A 24,234-nucleotide genomic window follows, 5' to 3' on the forward strand; every position below is an offset into this window, starting at 1 on the left:
AGTTTTTTCTTTGATTTCCCTTTCCTCGGGAGACATCAAGAAAAATGTTTCTGTGGCTGATGTCAGAGAAAGTACTGCCTGTGTTCTTTTTCAGGATTTTTATGGTTTCAGGTCTCACATTTATGTCTAATCCATTTTGAATTTATTTTTGTTTATGGTGTAAGAAAGTGGTCCAGTTTCATTCTTTTGTAACTGCCCAGTTTTCCTAACACCATTGTTGAAGAGACTATCTTTTTCCCAATGCATATTCTTGCCTCCTTTGTCGTAGATTAATTGAGCATATAATCGTGGGTTTATTTCTGGGATCTTGTTCCATTGATCTATGTATGTATCCATGTATCTATTTTTGTGCCAATACCATTCTGTTTTGGTTACTGCAGCTTTGAATATAACTTGAAATCTGAAATCATGATACCTCCAATTTTATTTTCATTTTTCAAGATTGCTTTGACTATTCAAAGTCTTTTGTGGTTCCATACAAGTTTTAGGATTATTTGTTCTAGTTCTATGAAAATGCTGTTGGTATTTTGATAGGGATTGCATTAAGTCTGTAGATTTCTTTGTGTAGTATAGACAATTTAACAATATTTGTTCTTCCAGTGCATGGGCATGGAATGACTTTTGATTTCTTTGTGTTGTCTTTAATTTCTTTCATCAATGTTTTATAGTTTTCAGAGTACAGGTCTTTCACCTCTTTGGTTAAGTTTATTCCTAGGTATTTTATTATTTTTGGTGCATTTGTAAACGGGATTGTTTTCTTTCTAAAAAAATTTTTTTTAATGTTTTTATTTTTGAGAGAGAGGTAGAGCACGAGTGGGGGAGGGACAGAGAGAGAGGGAGACACAGAATCTGAAGCAGGCTCTAGGCTCTGAGCTGTCAGCACAGAGCCCAATTTGGGGCTCAAACCCATGAACCATGAGATCATGACCTGAGCTAAAGTCGGACGCTTAACCGTCTGAGCTACCCAGGTGCCCCTAAACGTGATTGTTTTCTTAATTTCTCTTTCTGCTGCTTCATTATTAGTGTATGGAGATGCAACAGATTTCTGAATATTGATTTTATATCCTGTGACTTTACTGAATTCATTTATTAGTTATGGTAGGTTTTTTTTGTGGCATCTTTAGGGTTTCCTGTATATAGTATCATGTCGTCTGCAAATAGTAAAAGTTATACTTCTTCCTTGCTAATTTGGATGCCTTTTATTTCTTTTTGTGGTCTGATTACTATGGCTAGGACTGTGTTGAATAAAAGTGGTGGGAATGGACATCCTTGTCTTGTTCCTGACCTTAGAGGAAAAGCTCTCAGTTTTTTCCTATTGAGTATGATGTTTGCTGTGGATTTTCATATTATGGAGGCTGAGGTGAAGGTCAGTTTTAAAGCATTGGTTTAATCGACTCAGTGTTTACCTAGCAAAAGCATGGCTCAAGAGCGCCTTGGATAAATCTGTTTAATTAGTAAAGCTAAAGAGTTTTGTTTCCCCAGATTGGCATGTCTTTGATGACAAGCAAATCTGCACAAGAACCTAATTAATATATTTTTCTATGTTGATTTTCTATTTTGGCAGGAACTTGATGTCAAAATAGCAATTAAGTCATGTCGTGTAGAACTAAGTACCAAAAACAGAGAACGGTGGTGCCATGAAATCCAGATCATGAAGAAGTAAGTGTATTTGATGACTTATATTTCCCTAGTTCTGCAGCTTAGCCAGATGTCACCATAGGGAACGAGGGTAGAAATACATTCTTCTCAGGATCTTTTTGGGAACATATTTTTTTTTTTTTTTTCTTATCAAATATATATGTTCTATTTCAAATAATAACATCACATTATGATTAAGTAGGTTTAGTTTTAAAAGTCAGCTAGATATTATCAGACTCCGTTCTCTGAGAGCAGAATCTTTTTCTTTTGAATATTGGGCAGTGTTCATCTATTATACTTTCTAGTTAAATATAATCACTACTCTCTTTACTTTTGTTGACTAGTGTATCTATTGCTTTGTACACAACTACCCCAAAACTTAGTGGCTTAAAATGACAAACATTGGGGTGCCTGGGTGGTTCAGTTAGTCATGATCTCGTGGTTCATGCGTTTGAGCCCCACATCAGGCTCTGTGCTGACAGCTCAGAGCCTGGAGCGTACTTCAGATTCTGTGTCTCCGTCTCTTTCTGCCACTCCCCTGCTTGCACTCTGTCTCTCTCTCTGTATCCCTCTTTCAAAAATAAGCATTAAAAAAAATTTTTTTAATACAAATCGAGGCACATTAAAAGTAAAAAAAAAAATGACAGACCTTTAGGGGTGCCTGACTGGCTCCGTTGGAAGAGCCTGTGACTCGTGATATTGGGGTCATGAGTTCAAGCCCCACATTGGATGTAGAGATTACTTAAATAAATTAAAAAAAAAAAAAAAAAGACAAACATTTAGTGTCTCACAGTTTCTGTAGTTTAGGAATTTGTGAGTGACTTAGCTTAGTGGTTCTGACTCAGAACATCCCTTCTGAAAAATCCCAAAATGTTGACTGGAGCTGCAGTCATCCAAAGGCTTGAGTGGGGCTGGAGTGTCCACTTCCAAGCTAATTTATACAGCTGTTGACTAGAGGTATCAGTTGCTCGTCACATGGGCTCTGTGTAGTGAAGCTTGGATATTTTCATGACATGGCAGCTAGTTTTCCCCAAAGTGAGTGATCTGAGAGAGAGAGCAAGGTGAAAGCAGACATCTTTTATGATCTTTCCTCAGAAGTAATATCTTTTCTACAACATTCTGTTTGTTAGAAATGAGTCACCAAGTACATACAGCCTACACTCAAGGGAAGGAGAAGAATTAAGCTCTTAAAGGAAGAAGTGGGCATGTTTTAAAACCTGCACAAGTAGTGTGTTAAGCGCTTTACAAATAATCCTTCCATTTGTAACAGATACCCTGTGTGTTTAGGTATTATCCTGATTTTATAGATGAGGAGGTTGAAGCTCATCGAGTCATACAACTGGTAGCTAATGAAGTCTAGATTTGAAATAAGTACTTTCTGACTCCAGTGTCTTTTCTCAGTTCACTTAAATGGCACTCAAACTTGGCTATCTGGCAGAATGACCAGGAAACTTTGCTAACAATATAAATTCTCAGGCTCTACACATGGAGAGTCTGTTTCCCTAGGTCCCTAGGAGCTGGTAATGTATTCCAGTTTTGAGATCCATTGCATGATGATGATGCTGATGATGCTGATAATACCTGGGATGATATATTGTTAAGTTAAAAAAAAGGTGTTAGAAAACAGTATATAGTGAGATTTAACATTTATTTTAAAATGTGTTTATGTACAGATTGAAACTAGAAGGAAACATGCCATAATTTTAATATACCACCCCAGCGTGACATTGTAAGTGATTATGAGAGAACCAGTATGATACAGGCTTTGGAGCCATACTACCAGATTCGAATCCTTACTTGACCACCTCCTTTCTGTGTGATCCTATATTACTTAGCCAGTTTGTGCTTCAGTTTTCTCCTGTGTGATGAGACTATTAATAAATCTACCTATAGTAGGATTATTTTGATAAGTAAATGAGTTAATATATGTAAAGTGGGTAATGGCATTATTTATTATAAATAATGCCAGCCTTTCTTCCCCTCACTGCCCCCCAATTAACAACCATTTCAAATCCAATCCCTTTTCATTGGAAACAATTTTTTAATTATAATATTTTCTCCTTCTTGTTAGGTTGAACCATGCCAACGTTGTAAAGGCCTGTGATGTACCTGAGGAGTTGAATTTTTTAATTAATGATGTTCCTCTTCTAGCAATGGAATACTGTTCTGGCGGAGATCTCCGGAAGGTAGTGTGGATGTTTTAAGATGATGAGTTAGTAAATCATGAACCTTAGCAATGTTTGAATCATATTTAATATGATAATCTAGAATAAGGTCAGTAAACTGTGGCCTGTTACCTGTACTATGGCTGCTTTCTTACTATACCATCAGAGTTGAGCAGTTGTGACAGAGACCGTGTGGCCTGTAAAGCCTAAAGTATTTACTGTATGGCCCTTTACTGGGAACATTTGTGTCTTTTTGTAGGTGGTGGTGTTTGCAGGATGGGACTGGATTGATGGTGTTAGACCAAAATATCAATGTCTAAGGTGTTTATAAAGAAGTTGTTTTCAAAAACAAACAAACAAGTTGTTTTTTCTATTGCACATCTTTCTCATCTCATTTTAAATATGCCCTATGGCTACTTTTATATATGTGAGGTTTTGTCCAGCCTTTTTCAGTTTCAGAGACTTTCCTCCTTTATCTTTATTTATGTAAGTCTTAACATAAAGTCCTCAGTATGGTTTTCGTAATTTTCCCCCTCTTATATTTTCTTAATTATAACTTCTTATTTGAATATTCTATTAAAGTATAGTGATTAATGTATTGCTACTACAGACAAGCTATATTGACATTATACACTTTTAGACTTCTTTTTTTTTTTTCTTCAGCTACTCAACAAACCAGAAAATTGCTGTGGGCTTAAAGAAAGCCAGATACTTTCTTTACTGAGTGATATAGGTATGTAATCAGTTTGAAAATACCATCATAATTTAATTTGGTTTATAAAAGTTTCTACATATTGAGAATTAAGGAGAATCTTTTATGTACTGCACAAAGCCTACATTTTTACCATCTATAAGAAAGAAAAATTTAACTGTTGCAGCTGATACTAAAACTAGGATATTTAATTTTTTGTTTTATGCTAGGAGTCCATTTTTGACAAATAGATGTTCCAATTACAGATAAAAAAAAATAGTGTGAAATGACCTTATTCAATTTTACTCTCCCTTCCTGTGTGCTTAACATAGTAATTTTATTTACCAGTGGCATTGCATCTCATGGTCATAGGTTTTCAAGTCAACTCTTAGGATGAAATCTCTTTTTAATCAGAATTACTCCTGAAAAATCCCTAAAATTATCTGCACTTAGGCCCATGGAAGAAGTTCAGAAGCCAAGGATATGTTTCCCTGTATATTTTGATTTTGCCTCTTTTCCTAGGTCATGAAGACCAAGTCTAGTTGAAGAGGGTGATTTAGGTGGGAAGGAAAACTAGAGGGATTTTCTCAATTGATCAATAAGGATTTTCTCAATTCCTTGTTCCATTTTTTAATGTTCATTCTCATAAAGGAACATATATATAATTCTGCAGTATTGTTTAATGTTCTTGGATTTTCTGCGGAGAGAATCTTAACTGCTATAATATCATTAATCATATAGTTATGATGGTCTGTGTAAATTTGAGCATCAGATGGGTGCCTGGCTGGCTCAGTCAGAGGAACGTATGACTCTTGATCTCAGAGTCATGAATTTGAGCCCTATGTTGGATGTAGAGATTACTTAAATAAAAAGAAAAAAAAAAACTTCAAAAAGTTTGATTGTCAGAGCAGATCTGTACAAAATGTGAGTTTGTTTATTTATTTATTTATTTATTTATTGAGAGAGAGAGAGAGAGAGAGCTCGTGAGTAGGGAAGAGGCAGATGGAGAGGGAGGGGGAGAGAGAATCTTAAGCAGGCTCCACACCCAACATGGAGCCCAAGGCGGGGCTCCATCTCATGACTGTGAGATCATGACCTGACTGAAATCAAGAGTTGGACACTTAACCGACTGAGCCACCCAGGCTTCCTGAGATGAATTTATTTTTAATTCAGTGTTTCTGTTACCTCAAAATACATTTTAAATTTTATTTAGGGTCTGGGATCCGATATTTGCATGAAAACAAAATCATACATCGTGATCTAAAACCTGAAAACATAGTTCTTCAGGATGTTGGTGGAAAGGTAGGTAAAACCTGAAGAAATATTACATGCCATTTGAATACAGTCTCCTTGGTGTAATTAGCGTTTGAAGTTTGTGCCCCTCCACAGCATTTTATACTTTTTCTATCCCAGGCCTTACAACACTGAACTGTGGTTTTGTGTTTAGTTGTTTGTCTCCTCTGCTAACACAGGGGCTTCATTAGAGACAGAACACCTATCTTGCTCACTTCTGTTTTCTAACAGAGTATCTAGTAGAGATAATAGATAGTGAGTAAAAATAATTTGTTAATCCCTTACATAGAACATCCATCACCCACACATACATCCTAGATTTACTTTAAGGGGGAAAATATGTTTACTTAACTGCATTTCTTACTTAAGAAAGAATAAATTCATTCTCCTCCCCCAAAAGTCCTAAGTTCTATATTTAAGTAAAATTCAAAACCTTGATTTTTCAGATTCTTAAGTGGGTCATCATGAGAAGACCCAGAAATTGTGAATTGACTTCTGGAATACTTGTATTTATCAGAATAATTTGAATAGTTTTTTTGCAGCTAGCACCCAGGTTCCATACTAATAAAGATGTAAAGCCAAGAGTCTGAACCTTGAATTGGATTGTGTGGTCTTTAGTGAATGATACGTGGTGGTCAGTTGGAGGTGATGAAATCTTACTGGTGCTTCTTCTTTTAGGAGCCTTTCGTGTATGCTTGGCAACCAACCATTTCTGCTTTCTTTGTATCTAAAGACTTCAGGATACTCTGGACGTTAGATAGGTCTTTACTCATTCAGTGGTATGATGCTTTTTCAAGTTTGGAAGTCATCCTTACCTTTGCCTTGTGGGTTAATGGATCAAGTTTATTTTGAATATACCAAAATAAAAATTAATAGCCAGTCTATACTTAATTTTTACCATGTATCAGGCACTGTGTTAAGTTCTTTTTTTTATTATTTCATTGAATCCTAATAACAATTCTGGTGAAGTAAGGATTGTTAGTAATACCATTATTTGGGAAACTAAATACAATGAGAGAAGTTAAGTAACTTGATCAAGATCACATAAGTGGTGGAGCTCAGGCTTGAAATATGTTTGTCATATTCCAGAGCCCAAGCTCTTTCTCACCACCCACTCCAGAGCCTTATAAGGACACTGTTGCCTTTCCCTTTCAAATTTCTCAGTCATTTAATACTTATTATATTGCAGATTATGCATAAAATAATTGATCTGGGATATGCCAAAGATGTTGATCAAGGAAGTCTGTGTACGTCTTTTGTGGGAACACTGCAATATCTGGTGAGACATGTATTGTTTCTTTGAATTTAAGTGTACAGGATTCATGTTCTTATTTCTGAAGGTCATGAATATAGTAGGTCAAAAATAAAGTAGCTTTTCTCTTATAGTATTGACACTTAAAGCTTTTTTTTTTTTTTTTTTTTTTCCTTTTTAAGGCCCCAGAGCTCTTTGAGAACAAGCCTTATACAGCTACTGTTGATTACTGGAGCTTTGGGACCATGGTGTTTGAATGTATTGCTGGATATAGGCCCTTTTTGCATCATCTGCAGCCATTTACCTGGTAAGAAATGGGAGAGAACTTTGGTGTGCTTAATGGGAATGGAAATTTTAAGTTACATGCTTTTTTTTCTTCCATCCCTCTTTATATGGTGTAATTACCTTTTAAATACATAATTGAATAAAACTACATGGCAAAAAATCTTAGAATGTTTGTGAGAATCGGGTTGTCAATGAGGTAACTTGTATTGTAGGCATGAGAAGATTAAGAAGAAGGATCCAAAGTGTATATTTGCATGTGAAGAGATGACAGGAGAAGTTCGGTTTAGTAGCCATTTACCTCAACCAAATAGCCTTTGTAGGTAAGTATATTGTAGTTGAGGAAGTTCACCTCTTGGTTCTTTGGGTTATAAAAGAACAGTTGAGTTGTTGTCTGTTTCAAGTAGTATTATGTAGTAGAACCTTCTGTGATGATGAAAGTTTTATATCCGTGATAGCCAAATGAGGCTATAGAGCACTTGAAAGGTTGTAGTGTGATAGAAGAACTTAATTTTAAATTTTGTTTCATTTTAATTAACATAAGTATAAGTGCAAATAGCCACTTGTGACTAGAGGGTACCATATTGGACGGCACAGGTCTAGTGGAAATAAGAACTCCTGCTTTAAGAAGACTTTTGGGATACTGAAGTAAATGGGTTCCTTGGAAAATTGAACTGGGCTCATCTAGTGAAGTTGCTAGTACTTACATATGTAGGTTTGGGGTTGTTTTTTATGGAAAAAAAAGTTTGTCATTTCATGAATTACTTGAAAGTAAGATACAAAATGGCACAGATGAGTCACGAGAAAGGACATGGGAAACCTATAAAATTACTTTTTTTAGAATACTAAAGGAAAATTGGAACATAAAGATTTTCACCCTATTTTTTGTATACTTTCTAGTTTAATAGTAGAGCCCATGGAAAACTGGCTTCAGTTGATGCTGAATTGGGATCCTCAGCAAAGAGGAGGACCTGTTGATCTCACTTTGAAGCAGCCAAGATGTTTTCTATTAATGGATCACATTCTGAATTTGAAGGTTAGTTTGAATGTGGTCTACTTCATAAGACTTGCATTGAAGTTAACAAATTTATCTGGAAATAAGCATAAATATATTTTGGTAATTTTTTCCTGATGCTTATTTGAAAAGAAAATGATATCCTTAGAGCTGATCTGCTTTTATTTCTTTAGTAAGCCTTCTCAGTTTTACTTCTTTTTTTAAAAAAATGTTTATTTATTTTAGAGAGAGAAAGAGCAAGAGAACATGAGCGGGGGAGGGACAGAGAGAGAGGGAAAGAGAGAATCCTAAGCAGGCTGCATGTTGCCAGTGCAGAGCCCAACATGGAGGTCAAACTCAGGAACTGTGAGATCATGACCTGAGCTGAAATCAAGAGTCGGACGCTTAACCGACTGAGCCACCCAGGCGCCCCTTCTCAGTTTTACTTCTTTTTTTTTTTTTTTTTTTAATGTTTATTTATTTTTGACAGAGACTTAGAGACAGAGCACAAGTGGGGGAGGGGCAGAGAGCGATGGAGACACAGAATCTGAAACAGGCTCCAGGCTTTGAGCTGTCAGCACAGCTGACGCGGGGCTTGAACTCCCAAACCGTGAGATCATGACCTGAGCCAAAGTCAGACGCTTAACTGACTGAGCCACCCAGGCACCCCTAAGTTTTACTTCTAAGTGGTCTTTGTTGATTACTCTTAAAAAACATCTTTTGGATTTTCCCCTTCCTCGTATTGGTGCCATTGGATCGCGTTCATTTAGGTATAATGTTATGGGATTTGGTTTGGTGAGGAAATGTCCTGTCTGGCTTTCATGCCTCTATACCTCCTCCCCATCCTACAATTCATGCAGCATGAACTTCCCATCTCATCTTCTGAAAATGCTTTTTTATTCTCCTGTCTAAGAATCCAACATATTTCTTCTTCTTGCCTGCCAAGTCAAGTCTAAACTGATCTCCCTGGCTTTTGGAGCTTTGCTCATGCAATTCCATCCAACCAAGTGCTTGCCCCAGACCTGCTTCTCTTACCCTTTACTTCACTTGTCACTGCTCCTTATGCCATGAAGCACATTATCCATTTTTGTGCTCTGATAAATGCTGTCCTCTGCCCAGAATGATCTCTGTCTCTGTATCTCCTCAGCTACACTGGCACATACTCGACTCTCCTTTTCTCTGATTGATCTCTGTCACATAGTTTGTCATATAATCATATTTACTATATTTTCTAATTGTTTCCCATCTTCCACTCATGTCTCTCCATATAGGTTATCTTCTTTAATGCTGGGATGGTTCTTACTACTTTTATTAACACTTGCTCACCCTACTACCACTCTACCCCAGCGTTCTGTACAAAGCAGGGCATGTACCAGATTCTCAGTAAATATTCATTGATAGGAATGAGAGGCTCTATTATGCTGTATACCCAGAAACGATTCTCATATGCAGTCTTTCCATAGCTATTTGATTGAGTAGTAGTAGATAGGGTTTCTAAAATTGGAAACATGAAGGGGCAGAATCTGTGGTGAGGGCTTGGCTGTGAGCGATCAAGGCCGTCCTGCAGGTGGAAGGAGGCCAGTTGGGCATGGGGCTAAATTTTATTTTTTGAAAAATTGAAATGAGAAATTATAATGTGTAAGGTTTTACTGTAATCTTGGCATACTTTATTAAATAGGAACTTGGGGCTCTGTCGATGTCATTCTTGGCTAACACTGAAAAGTTACCTGCCTTCTTGATTTGGCTTTCTTTTATTGTGCCAAGGAGTGAATGATTCCTCAGTGTGTTAGCCCAGCAGGATTTGATAACACCTTTTAGTTCTTTGTTGCCCCTGAAAATTTTTATCTTTTATCCCAGATTTTTTCAGATTTGTCATGGTAATCATAGCATCATTTCCACTCTGTGGAGTCTGTGAGCGAGCATCTGCTTGTTACAGAGCATAGGGAAAGAGTCCTCTTTGTATGTCTTCTGGTCTGTAGACTTCAGTCTGTAGAACCACTATTTTCCTATCTGTGAATCTGGGCAAATATTTATTTATTGTATTTTATTTATAGCCCAGGTACAGTAATATCTTATTCAAAGGCTCACTATTGTGAGGTTGTACAGGATAAGGTATGTGTAATGTGTAGGATACTATTAATTAATTCAGAGATACTTCCTAGACATGATAATAGGACTGAATTTTGAAAGATAAGTAAGGGTTAATTGGGGTGCCTGGATGGCTCAGTCAGTTGAACACCTGGCTCTTGATTTCAGCTTAGGTCATGATCCTGGGGTCGAGGGATCAAGCCCCACATTGGGCTCCATGCTGGGCATGGAGCCTGCTTGAGATTCTCTCTCTCACCCTCTGCCCCTTACCCACCTTGTGCATTCTCTCTCAAAAGAAAAAAAAAAAAGATAAGAGGAGAATTAACAGGGGGAAAGATAGGCAGGGGAATACCATGAACATAGAAGCATGTACTGCAAAAATAGTTTGCTATTGTAGAACATTTTCTAAGGTGTTACATTATTCAAAGAAGGAATGATGTGTGTTTGGTTTTCACTTAAAAAAAGAAAAGAAATCAAAACAGTTACTGGAATACTTCTTTCTTTTAAAAAATTCAGAGAGTCTGATTGCATGGTTTTCTAACTGTATATTATGAAATATTCTAAATATATAGGAAAGTTGAAAAAAATATACTGAACTTGCCACTGAAGGTAATGGTAAAACAGAAGTATTTAATTATTCCTTCTTTGCCTCCTCTTTTATGCCCCTAAGTGTAACTATACCCTAAGTGTCTCTCTCTCCTAATTTTTTTCTTTTTCCATATTACTTTTTCTTCCTTTTCTTTAGTAATTTCTTTAGTTGTATAACTTTAACTATAAACTGAATATGGATCACTTCCAAATTTATTTCCTCAGTTGTGACTTTTCTGTAGTGTTTAATCACTGCTCTGTAACTATCCTTGGTGGTCCCATGGGCACTCAAGACTTAATTTATTAAAAACTGAACAGATTTGCTCCATTAAATCTCCTATAGCTTTTCCTATGCCTCTTGTACTATCACCTTTTTAGTTACCTAGGTGGGGTGGCTTGTCTGACTGTTCCTTCTCTTCCAATTACATATCCAGTTATTTTGTCAGATTTATCCTTTGGATGTTTTAACAATTCTGAGCTTGTCAGATTCTCAATTTAGAAAGCCTTCCATAGTTCCTCTTTGCTTCTTGAATAAAGTCCAAACCCTTACATTGATGTTCAGAATCTGCCTTGGTCTCCTTGTAGCCTTATCTCCTATTATAAGGGGCATCATTTTAGGTACGTTTGAACTGGGTTGTTTATATTCTTTGGTTATGGTCATCTCTTTCTACCCCTCTGCCTACCTTGTTTTCTACCTAGAAGAACCTTTCTTCTTTTGATCTTTTCTTGTTCTAATTTTCTATCCTTTCCAAAGTATAGCTCATAATTGCCTCCTTTAGAAAGCATCCCTTTCCTCACACCAAGCAAACTCCTTTGGAATCTGTACAATACTTTACATTATTTTGGTACATATTTGGTACATATTTTACATATTTTGGTACATTATTTGGTACATTTGACTTGTATTTTAGTTCTCTTAGTGTTTCTTAATATCTTCTATTTGGCCATTATCCTGTGGAGTCAATGTAAGGCACTGGAGAAACATAGGTATTAACTTTGTATGGCTTATCTGAGGATAGTAGAAGGAAGAGAATTTAAAATCATGTTGTCTTCAAAAGACTTCTCAGGGCTCTGGTTTCTCTCTTTGCCTAAATGGAAATTAGAAGATCTAATCAACAGGATGTCATGTGAAAACACCTAACTCTGTGGTCGGCATCTATTAGGGACTTCATAAATGGGAGTATTTCCTTCCAGATCTATAATAGGTTTCTGAGAATAAATAAATATTGCCTTTCTAAATTAGGGCTTTTATTTCTAGATTCTGTACATGCCTATAGTTTCTAAGCTTTATTCTTTGGAACTAACATCTGTTACAGAAAAGTAAACTCTACTCTTCATTTTTCAGAATGTTATTTTGTAATTATTGAAGGAGATCTCACTTTGGAAAATGATTAAGCCTTGTTTAGTGCGAAGATAATACCTTTTGCTCATATTCCCTTTAGTATCTAGCACTGAATCTTTTATGTAGTAAATGATCAATAATCATTGTTTTTCTTATTTATACAGATAGTACACATCCTAAATATGACTTCTGCAAAGATAATTTCTTTTCTGTTACCACCTGATGAAAGTCTTCACTCACTGCAGTCTCGTATTGAGCGCGAAACTGGAATAAGTACTGGTTCTCAAGAGCTTCTTTCGGAGACGGGAATTTCTCTGGATCCTCGGAAACCAGCCTCTCAGTGTGTTCTAGATGGAGTTGTAAGAGAATTCTAATATACCTAGAAGTATAAGAAGTCTGTTAGCATAGAGGGATTGAATGCCTTGCATTTTTCTGATGCATACTTGGAATCCCCCTGGGGGAGGTGATGGTACACACCTTGTAATTCTTACTTTAGTTTTATCCTGCTCATTACTCTTATTGCTTTGCAAGGTGAACAAGATATGTTTTGAACTTTGTATGACTTTCTCTTTGGTGCCAGTTCTCTCCCCCCCTCTTTTTTCCCTCTTTTGTACTTGAAGCCTAGAACCTTGAAATTAGACCAGCAGTCTCATAGATCCTGCCAGAGGATAGATGGATGGTAAAATATTGTGCTCGTGACTCTTTTATTGTTTTTTTGTCGTTTTACTTTATTGAGGCAAATTCTGTATTTCATGTAATTTACCCATTTCATGTGTACATTTTTTTTTTTAGTAAATGTACGTAATTGTGCAGCCATTACTATAAATCAGCTTCAAAACATTTACGTCCCAGTGATATTCTTCATGTCCACTAACTCTTAATCTCCATTCTGTTCACATCAGGCAACTGCTAATTTACTTTCTATCTCTGTAATTTGCCTTTTCTGAACATTTCATATAAATGAAATCATACAGTCTGTAGTCTCTTGTGTCTGACTTCTTTCACTTAGCATCATGTTTTGGACGTTCATCCATGTACTAGCATGTATCAGAGCTTCATTCCTTTTGATTACTGACTAGTATTCATTGTGTGGATATATGTTGTTAGACTTTACTTTTGTACTTTTGGGTCTGGTGATTCTTTTTCATCTTAGCCCATACTACAGTCATTTTTCTTAAATAGTAGTCTAGATCTTAAATTTGTAAAAGGTATGCTAGTAAACATTGACCTTAATCATTTGCATTTCACATTAGGAAATGTGATGTTTAAGTACTTAGAGAACCTAGGATTTTCAAGGATTTTTTTTTTTAATTGTTTCTTTTTCAGAGAGGCTGTGATAGCTATATGGTATATTTGTTTGATAAAAGTAAGACTGTATATGAAGGACCATTTGCTTCCAGAAGTTTATCTGACTGTGTAAATTACATTGGTAAGTATGTATAGCCCATTTACTGAGTGAGGTTTAAACATGAAATAATATTATTTTGACTCAATATGGTTAGTAGAAATGGTCTTTTGGTGTTTCTGTTCTGTACTTCATACTTCAGGTTTTTAAGTGTGGTTAAAAATGAACTTATATAGTTTGGAAGGTGAAATGGTAGATGTCAAATCACTCTAAAACCCTCATTTGGAAGAAGACTTACTTTCTGTGGGTTAGGGCTGTCACAGAAGAATGAATCTCCACTATTAATTAAGCCTACTTTCTAGTTGCTTCTTCATCATTTAAACATATTCAAATATTTCATTTTATTGTATGAATACTGCTTAATGTTCAAATGTTTTCATTTATCCCATAAGAATTACTCTTTTCTTTGGAAGAAGTGATCAATTTCTGTATACCCAAAACTAAAATCAAGCACAGTATTGTAAAGTCAAGAACACAACTGGCATGGGGCTAAAATTCTGTAATCTTTCATCTGTGTTACCTTTTTGTAGCTTTTTGTAAAAACTATTTACTATTTATAGATAGTAAATCTAAATTTACATTACAGATAGTGAATCTGTAAATTTAGATTTACAGATAGTACAGAGTTCTTATGTTATTCACCTTCCCAACACATATAGTTTCCTCATTTGTTAACATCTTATATTGTATGGTACATTTGTTACAAGTAAAGAACCAACCAATTATTAATTAAGGCCATACTTTATTCCTCTTTCCTTAGTTTTGATGTGGTGTCCTTTTTCTGTTCCAGGATCTGATCCAGGGTACCATATTACATTTAGTTGGCTCCTCTGGGCTGTGACAGTTTCTCAGACTTTTCCTTGTTTTATTTATTTATTTACTTAGTTAGTTAGTTATTAGCACTTCCTTTCTGGCAGCAAGAGATGTTCCAGGTCCATCTTGTATATTTCTTGCCCCAGTCCTAGGATCAGCCATTTCTCTAAGGACCCCTGGTTCCTTTAATCGGAGAGGAGTATTAGAAACCAAGATTTGGGCACTAGGTGTGCTTCTTGCTACTGGAGTGTCAAATTTTAGACTTTATTTTTTTAATATAGTTTTTAAAGTTTATTTATTCAGAGAGAGAGAGAACCCAAGCAGGGGAGGGGGAGAGAGAGAATCCCAAGCAGATAGCGCAAAGCCCAACACAGGGCTTGAACTCACAAACTGAGATCATAAACTGAGCCGAAACCAAGAGTCAGATGCTTAACTGACTGAGCCACCCAGGCACCCCTAGACTTTATTTTTTAAAGTATGTATATGATTTTTTTGTGTGTGAAAAGGCTCCCCTCCCCTAGACTTTTTCTTTAAAGTGTTTGGGTTATATATTTTTTTTTTTATTTGGTTTGGGGTTTTTGTCTGTTGTAGGAATCTCAGGAGTAATTATGGGCATATGGAATAGAAGAAAGGTTAATTCAGACTATCAGTTATTAGGGGAGACAGATTTTTCCAGGTACATAGCTTTATTATTATTTTTTAAGTCTGCTTCAGATAATATGGTTTTTCAATATAAACCATAGTGTAGTGTCCTTTCTCTGAATGTTTTCATTGGAAAAGAATAACAGAATGTAATTGCCACCTTAAAGTATAGGATGAATCTCTTTCAATCTTGGAGAATTTCATAATGTTAAAATGGAATTTCATTGAACTTAGCACATATCTGCCATGGTGTTAGAAACTAGCATTTCCTTTACCAAGGGCAAGAGATAACCCTCAATAAATAATTTTGTAAATCTGGCAGTGAAGAGAACATATCTTATTAAACTGCTGTTTACTGTATCTGGTTTCCTGAAGCTGGGTTGGTAGTCCAGGAGATGAAATTTATTATTTAGAGGCAGCAAAGACCATAGCAGATTATAGAGGACTTGGGACTTGATTTAGAACTTGAAAGAAATAAAGAATTTGGATTAATGAAGAAAAAAAGTATTTCCGACTGGAGAGAAGCAAGAAAAAAGACAGATAAAAGAATAATTGCAAATTTTATGATTATGTCTTACTCATTTTTATTTCCCCTCATACCTGGAATAGGGCTGTGTATTGCAGATGCTGATAAATGTATATTGAACTGAATGAAACACTAACAATTGGTTCTTTCTAGCATCCATTTCTAGAATCTTTGGGAATGATATTTGCATGGACAGGAAATCACAAAGAATGATAAGCATCTTCTTTTTCCCATCTTCTTACGTATAGTACGGGACAGCAAAATACAACTTCCAATTATACAGCTACGTAAAGTATGGGCTGAAGCAGTGCATTATGTGTCTGGGCTAAAAGAAGACTACAGCAGGCTCTTTCAGGGACAAAGAGCAGCAATGTAAGCGGATTCTGTTGTTTATCAGTACAGTGTCATGTGCATTAATGCTCAAGAATTAATCTTGCTTTTTTCACTAATCAGTATTCACACAATACTAAAATATTGGGCTAATCTGGAGTGTAATATTCTCAACAAACTTAAAGAATTCTTTCTAATGGTATGAAATCATCCATTCACAATGGCTTGAGAGTAGTTCCTGAACAGTCCTAGTATAAGAAGATTGTTTTATCTTAGAATATCACAGGTAGGGAGTCTTTAGAGAGCTGATTCTAGAAATTAACCATTTTTCATAGATTGATAATAGAAAGTTAGACTTTGGGTTTATGGCAATTTAAGCTATTAAGTTTTTGTCCAGTGTTTCTGAAATACCAATTTTTTTTTTTTTTTTTTTTTTTTTTGGCTACGGTTTAGGTTAAGTCTTCTTAGATATAATGCAAATCTGACAAAAATGAAGAACACTTTGATCTCAGCATCTCAGCAACTGAAAGCCAAATTGGAGTTTTTCCACAAAAGCATTCAACTTGACTTGGAAAGATACAGTGAGCAGATGACTTACGGGATATGTGAGTGTTTGGGTAACGTGTTTGAAAGAAGTGTCAGGTCTCTCGAAGCCATCTCCCATTTTGCCTTCTTGCCTCATAGCCCATTGTTTGACTTCTATTCATGTTAGAAGAAGAGACAGGACGCCTCAAGTCATCATAAACTGTGTTTGTACTGAATAGTAGCTCTTTCTTTTAACCTTTAGTTTAGCAACTTTACTCCGCCCCCCCACCTCCCCAGTTGGACTGTAATTGTACTAAAATCGTTTAGCTCCAGAAAAATTCAAAGGCAATTTAAGAACTTTTGATTTTCAAGCCTCAGTTTTAAAATAGATCCAAAGTCTGTATCGGGATGACTTCTTAGCCAGGGAAATCTTAAACTACTTACCTTTCTATAAATAATAACACAAATAATTCCAGGGTTGTTTTCCTTTCAAACCACCTACTGTGGAGTCCCATTTTTAAAAAATACACAGCCTCCAGTTTTTCAATATTTAACTCCAGGCTCTCTCTCTTCAGTTATATTAAGGAAATGTAAAAAAACAGATCTAAAATTCAAATAATAAGCTGAAGGGGTCACCACCATTATTTGTTTTCTATCATAAATCCTCTTTGTAAACTTGTCTTAAGCAAGGTATGTGTGTCTTAGAATAAATGATCAACAGTGTCCAATTGGGTAATAAGTTTATCTACTAGAGTTGGTTCTATGATTAGTGTTTTATTTCTATTTGTGTATAATAGGCATTCTGGTGAATGGCAAAACACTATAATTATTTCATCAAATTATTTTTTTGCTTTTTGAGAGAGCAAGGGCAAGTGGAAGAGAGGCTAAGGGAGAGGGAGAGAGAATCCCAAGAAGGCCCCATACCCAGTACAGAACCCAATGTGGGCTCGATCTCACATCCATGAGATCATGACCTGAGCCGAAATCAAGAGTCGGATGCTTAACTGACTGAGCCACCCAGGCACCCCACATCAAATTATCTTTGACTTGTCAGTGGCATACCTTGTACAGCTGTTAAAAAAGAATGACATAGACATGTGTACTGATATTAAAAGATCACTTGGGTCTTTAACGGCAGTGATGTTTTAAGTTGGGGAAAAAAAAGAAAGAAAAGTATATATAGATGGTCTCTCTTATAAGGGTAAAGTGTAGGTGTCTGTGTAACAAGTGATTAATAGTAAGATCCCTTACGGTGGAGGGGAGGAGGAGAGAGTGTTTTCTTTTTGTCTTCTGTTTTATAGTATTTGATTTTTTAAAATCATGTTCATGTATTATTTTTTTCATTTTTTTAAGAGAAAACCATTTGAATTAGAAATTCTAAAAACCACAGAAATTTTTGCCATGTCACAGTTCCAAAGGCTGAAAATCCAAAATCAAGATGTTGGCAGGGCCATGATCCCCTCTGCAAGTTGTAGGGAAAAATCCTTGCTTGCTTCTTTCTAGCTTCTCACGCCAATAGTCCTTGGTGTCCCTTGGCTTGTAGCTGTAGCACTTTAATCTCTCCCTCTGTCGTCAAAATAGAGCTCTCCCTTCATATGTCTGGGCCTCTGTGTCTCTTCTCTTCTTATAAGGATACTAGTCATACTGGATTAATCCACCCTACTCCAGGATGAACTCATCTTAATTTAGTTAATTGCATCTGCAGTGACCCTATTTCCAAATGAGGTCACATTCCAAGGTACTGAATTAGGACTTCAGCATATCTTTTTGAGGGACAGTTCAACCTATAACTATATATTTTTGATGTTGATATGGCAAGGAGGTGGGTAGGTCAGTAATTAAAGCTGTGGCTATTTCTGAGATAACCGATTAAGACTTTTTTTTTTTAGCCTCAGAAAAAATGTTAAAAGCATGGAAGGAAATGGAAGAAAAGGCTATCCACTATGCTGAGGTAAAATCACTAGCTCATTCTGTAATTCTTAGAAATTGTCTTTGGTTTCGATATGTAGGGTATTTTTCATGTTATTCCTGCATATCAGACAAAAATCTAGTAGATGCTCTGTGTGTATAGAGGGAAGTACCATAGTTGATAAAACAGGGGCTTTGGGAAAATGAGATTAAACTGAAAGCTCACTAAACTTCAGTTTCCAATTAATGTGCTTACCTTTGTAGTAGGGTTTTAGTAGGGTTATGCAGATTACATGGGAGTAAATAATAAGTGGTAGTTATCACTGTTATTTTTATGATTAGTTAGATAGGGTAGCTGTACATCCTGGTTTATACGTTCTAGTTTATACCTGCCTTGCCATAATTAGCAATAGTACTCCCTTTCACTCTCAAAATTATGCTTGTTTGAACAATAAATTATATATATGGTCATGCTAGTTATAGGTCATTCTCTAGGTGGCATATTCCTTCCTTACTGGTTACATCTGTCCATGGTCCCACTAAATTGTTACTCTCCTGGATGCCAGTACTTACCCCAAGGACATGGGTAAGGCAGTAGATATCCTTGGGTAGGAAATCCAGTGTCTTTATATTTCTGCATTCTTTTTCAAGGCAGTCAGGAACAAGAGGCAATGAAAAATCATAGAACTGAGATGCAGTGGTTTTGATGGCCATTTTCCCTCTGTCTTGTTAGTGACACATCTATCTTTTTGCTTCTCGGGGGAGAAAGCAAATACTAGCAGTTTACTGTTGTTGGGAGAGAAAAGAGAGACATAGCTATTAAGTCTGTCCTTGCATGAAAGATTAAGCACCAGAATCCGAAAGATAAAAACACTTGAACAACATCGGTGTTTTGTATTAAATCATTTAATTCTACTGTTGCAGCAAGTCATTCTCTGAGTTCTTTTCCAGTTTGTGTGGTGGTGAGCCTGTCGTTTCTTTTGTGTTTCATCACATTTTAGGTGGGTGTCATTGGTTACCTGGAGGATCAGATCATGTCCCTGCATACTGAAATCATGGAGCTGCAGAAGAGCCCTTATGGAAGACGTCAGGGAGACTTGATGGAATCTCTGTAAGAAAGTCTTGTGTTATTGGTATGAGTGTCTATAATTTTTTTGTAGCAGACGATTCTTTCTGTGTAGATCTGGCAGATTAAGCCTGTATTTGTTCTTTTCTATGGTTTTTCTTTCTCCAAATATATTGCCATCATATTTTAAAAGGAGGTTTTTTCTTAGTCACAGGAAATTTTGGAAATAATTTCAGGGTTGACCTTTGCTTTTTTAATCAAAACATCTTTTCATGTGAGTGTTAAGAATTTTTCAAGTATTCTAAGTTACAAACTCTTTCCCTACTTAACATACTTCTGGGCCAAGTTATTGTCCATTAAATGTCCTAAATGAGGTTAACTTCCTAAGTGTCTGGATAGAAATTTCAAATTTTTTTCCTAATCACAGGCCATCATTTTTTCCCATTTAATTGTTTTTGGTGCAAGGATGTTGTATATGTGATGGTAGATCAAAGCAGATGTGAAATAAATACAATTTCCATTTTTATTTATTTATTTTTTGAGAGCACATGCACGAGTGGGGTAGGGACAGAGGGAGAGAGAGAATCCCAAGCAGGCTCCACGCCCAGCACAGAGCCTGAGGCGGGACTCCATCTCACGACTGAGACTGTGACCTGAGCTGAAATCAAGAGTTGGACACTTAACTGACTAAGCCATCAGGCGCCTCTAATTTTGCATTTTTAGATCTTGCTTATGACTCAGTGAAATACTTTCTGTAAAATGTTCACTGGCAATATATACTTGCTTTACAAAATTTTTTTTTAATGTTTGTTTATTTTTGAGAGAGAGAGAGGGCAAAGTGCGAGAGGGGGTGTTGCAGAGAGAGAGGGAGACACAGAATCTAAAGCAGGCTTCAGGCTCCAAGCTGTCAGCACAGAGCCCAACGCAGGGCTTGAACTCACGGACTGTGAGATCATGACCTGAGCTGAAGTCAGACGCTTAACCAACTGAGCCACCCAGGTGCCCCAATATATACTTACTTTAAAATGGGATCATACTCTATTCAAATAATATTTTTCATTTCAAGTTATGGATTATTAATCATTGAATTTTTTTACATACGGAGGTATGGTTTCTGTTTCCTTTTTTTTTTTTTTTTTTTTATGAAATTTATTGTCAAATTGGTTTCCATACAACACCCAGTGCTCATCCCAACAGGTGCCCTCCTCAATGCCCCTCACCTACTTTCCCCTCCCCCCCCCACCCCCATCAACCCTCAGTTTGTTCTCAGTATTTAAGAGTCTCTTATGGTTTGCCTCCCTCCTTCTCTGTAATGTTTTTGGTTTTTTTCCCCCTTCCCCTCCTCTCCGGTCTTCTGTTGAGTTTCTCAGAATCCACATATGAGTGAAAACATATGGTATCTGTCTTTCTCTTCCTGACTTATTTCACTTAGCATAACTCTCCAGTTCCATTCACGTTGCTACAAATGGCCAGATTTCATTCTTTCTCATTGCAAAGTAGGTATTCCACTGTATATGTAAACCACATCTTCTTTATCCATTCATCAATTGATGGACATTTAGGCTCTTTCTACAATTTGGCTATTGTTGAAAGTGCTGCTATAAACATTGGGGTACAAGTGCCCCTATGCATCAGCACTCCTGTATCCCTTGGGTAAATTGCTAGCAGTGCTACTGCTGGCTCATAGGGTAGATCTATTTTTAATTTTTTGAGGAACCTCCACACTGTTTTCCAGAGCAGCTGCACCAGTTTGCATTCCCACCAACAGTGCAAGAAGGTTCCCGTTTCTCCACATCCTTGCCAGCATCTATAGTCTCCTGATTTATTCATTTTAGCCACTCTGACTGGTGTGAGGTGGTATCTCATTGCGGTTTTGATTTGTATTTCCCTGATGAGGAGTGACGTTGAGCATCTTTTCATGTGTCTGTTGGCCATCTGGATGTCTTCTTTAGAAAACTGTCTATTCATGTCTTCTGCCCATTTCTTCACTGGCTTATATGTTTTTCAGGTGTGGAGTTTGGTGAGTTCTTCATAGATTTTGGATACTAGCCCTTTGTCTGGTATGCCATTTGCAAATATCTTTTCCCATTCCATCAGTTGCCTTTTAGTTTTGTTGATTGATTCCTTTGCAGTGCAGAAGCTTTTTTTTTATCTTCATGAGGTCCCTATAGTTCATTTTTGCTTTTAATTCCCTTGCCGCTGGAGATGTGTCAAGTAAGAAATTGCTGCAGCTGAGGTCAGAGAGGTTTTTTCCTGCTTTATCATGTTTTTTGATGGTTTCCTGTCTCACATTCAGGTCCTTCATCCATTTTGAGTTTATCTTTGTGAATGGTGTAAGGAAGTGGTCTAGTTTCATTCTTCTGCATGTTGCTGTCCAATTCTCCCAGCACCATTTGTTAAAGAGACTGTCTTTTTTCCATTGTCTTTCCTGCTTTGTCAAAGAATAGTTGGCCATACATTTGTGGGTCCAATTCTGGAGGCTGTATTCTATTCCATTGGTCTATGTGTCTGTTTTTGTGCCAATACCATGCTGTCTTGATGATTACAGCTTTGTAGTAGAGGCTAAAGTCTGGGATTGTGATGCCTCCTGCTTTGGTTTTCTTCTTCAATATTACTTTGGCTATTCAGGGTCTTTTGTGGTTCCATACAAATTTTAGGATTACTTGTTCTAGCTTTGAGAAGAATGCTGGTGCAATTTTGACTGGGATTGCATTGAATGTGTAGATTGCTTTGGGTAGTATTGACATTTTAACAATATTTATTCTTCTAATCCATGAGCACGGAATGTTTTTCCATTTTTTTGTATCTTCTTCAGTTTCCTTCAAAAGCTTTCTATGCTTTTCAGCATACAGATCTTTTACATCTTCGGTTAGGTTTATTCCTAGGTATTTTATGATTCTTGGTGCAATTGTGAATGGGATCAGTTTCTTTATTTGTCTTTCTGTTGTTTCATTATTAGTGTATAAGAATTCAACTGATTTCTGTACATTAATTTTGTATCCTGCGTCTTTGCTGAATTCATGTATCAGTTCTAGCAGACTTTTTGTGGAGTCTATTGGGTTTTCCGTGTATAGTATCATGTCATATGCAAAAAGTGAAAGTTTGACCTCATCTTTGCCGATTTTGACGCCTTTGATTTCATTTTGTTGTCTGATTGCTGATGCTAGAACTTCCAACACTATGTTAAACAACAGCGGTGAGAGTGGACATTCCTGTCATGTTCCTGATCTCAGGGGGAAAGCTCTCAGTTTTTCCCCATTGAGGATGATATTAGCTGTGGGCTTTTCATAAATGGCTTTTATGATGTTTAAGTATGTTCCTTCTATCCCGACTTTCTCGAGGGTTTTTATTAAGAAAGGATGCTGAATTTTGTCAAATGCTTTTTCTGCATCGATTGACAGGATCATATGGTTCTTATCTTTTCTTTTATTAATGTGATGTATCACATTGAGTGATTTGTGAATATTGAACCAGCTCTGCAGCCCAGGAATGAATCCCACTTGATCATGGTGGATAATTTTTTTTTATATGCTGTTGAATTCAATTTGCTAGTATCTTGTTGACAATTTTTGCATCCATATTCATCAGAGATATTGGCCTGTAGTTCTCTTTTTTTGCTGGGTCTCTGTCTGGTTTGGGAATCAAAGTAAGCTGGCTTCATAGAATAAGTCTGGAAGTTTTCCTTCCCTTTCTATTTTTTGGAACAGCTTGAGAAGGATAGCTATTATCTCTGCTTTAAATGTCTGGCAGAATTCCCCAGGGAAGCCATCTGGTCCTGGACTCTTATTTGTTGGGAGACTTTTGATAACTGATTCAATTTCTTCACTGGTTATAGGCCTGTTCAAATTTTCTATTTCTTCCTGTTTGAGTTTTGGAAGTGTGTGGGTGCTTAGGAATTTGTCCATTTCTTCCAGGTTGTCCAGTTTGTTGGCATATAATTTTTCATAGTATTCCCTGATAATTGCTTGTATTTCTGAGGAATTGGTTGTAATAATTCCATTTTCATTCATGATTTTTATCTATTTGGGTCCTCTCCCTTTACTTTTTGAGAAGCCTGGCTAGAGGTTTACCAATTTTATTTTTTTAAAAAACCAACTCTTGGTTTCATTGATCTGCTTTACTGTTTTTTTAGATTTTATATTGTTTATTTCTGCTCCGATCTTTATTATTTCTCTTCTTCTGCTGGATTTAGGCTGTCTTTGCTGTTCTGCTTCTATTTCCTTTAGGTGTGCTGTTAGATTTTGTATTTGGGATTTTTCTTGTTTCTTGAGATAGGCCTGGATTGCAATGTATTTTCCTCTCAGGACTGCCTTCGCTGCATCCCAAAGCATTTGGATTGTTGTATTTTCATTTTCATTTGTTTCCATATATTTTTTAATTTCTTCTCTAATTGCCTGGTTGACCCATTCATTCTTTAGTAGGATGTTCTTTAACCTGCATGCTTTTGGAGGTTTTCCAGACTTTTTCCTATGGTTGATTTCAAGTTTCATAGCATTGTGGTCTGAAAATGTGCATGGTATGATCTCAATTCTTTTATACTTATGAAGGGCTGTTTTGTGACCCAGTATGTGATCTATCTTGCAGAATGTTCCATGTGCCTTGAGAAGAAAGTATATTCTGTCGCTTTGGGATGCAGAGTTCTAAATATATCTATCAACTCCATCTGATCCAATATATCATTCAGGG

The 24,234-nt window shown here is 36.4% G+C and overlaps 1 protein-coding gene across 6 annotated transcripts in view; it reads left to right on the forward strand.

The window, feature by feature from the left end:
• CHUK (component of inhibitor of nuclear factor kappa B kinase complex) overlaps positions 1-24,234 on the forward strand; it is a 41,640-nt gene that overhangs the window by 5,317 nt on the left and 12,089 nt on the right. For 5 of the 6 annotated variants that reach the window (XR_009612909.3, XR_009612910.3, XM_060641761.3 and 2 more), the window contains exons 2-15: positions 1,565-1,659; positions 3,710-3,824; positions 4,467-4,536; positions 5,708-5,796; positions 6,977-7,066; positions 7,222-7,346; positions 7,537-7,644; positions 8,222-8,357; positions 12,498-12,692; positions 13,660-13,762; positions 15,968-16,091; positions 16,503-16,654; positions 18,464-18,525; positions 19,484-19,593. Coding sequence is in view for 4 of the 6 variants with exons in the window: in XM_060641761.3 (XP_060497744.1) it covers positions 1,565-1,659; positions 3,710-3,824; positions 4,467-4,536; positions 5,708-5,796; positions 6,977-7,066; positions 7,222-7,346; positions 7,537-7,644; positions 8,222-8,357; positions 12,498-12,692; positions 13,660-13,762; positions 15,968-16,091; positions 16,503-16,654; positions 18,464-18,525; positions 19,484-19,593 (1,574 nt within the window). In the remaining 2 variants the exon portion in view is untranslated. The remainder of the gene's footprint in view (positions 1-1,564; positions 1,660-3,709; positions 3,825-4,466; positions 4,537-5,707; positions 5,797-6,976; positions 7,067-7,221; positions 7,347-7,536; positions 7,645-8,221; positions 8,358-12,497; positions 12,693-13,659; positions 13,763-15,967; positions 16,092-16,502; positions 16,655-18,463; positions 18,526-19,483; positions 19,594-24,234) is intronic. The other variant, XM_060641764.3, reaches the window with a different exon arrangement.

Source organism: Panthera onca, chromosome D2 (genome assembly GCF_046562875.1).
Source record: "Panthera onca isolate mPanOnc1 chromosome D2, mPanOnc1 haplotype 2, whole genome shotgun sequence".
NCBI classification, from domain to species: Eukaryota; Metazoa; Chordata; class Mammalia; order Carnivora; family Felidae; genus Panthera; species Panthera onca.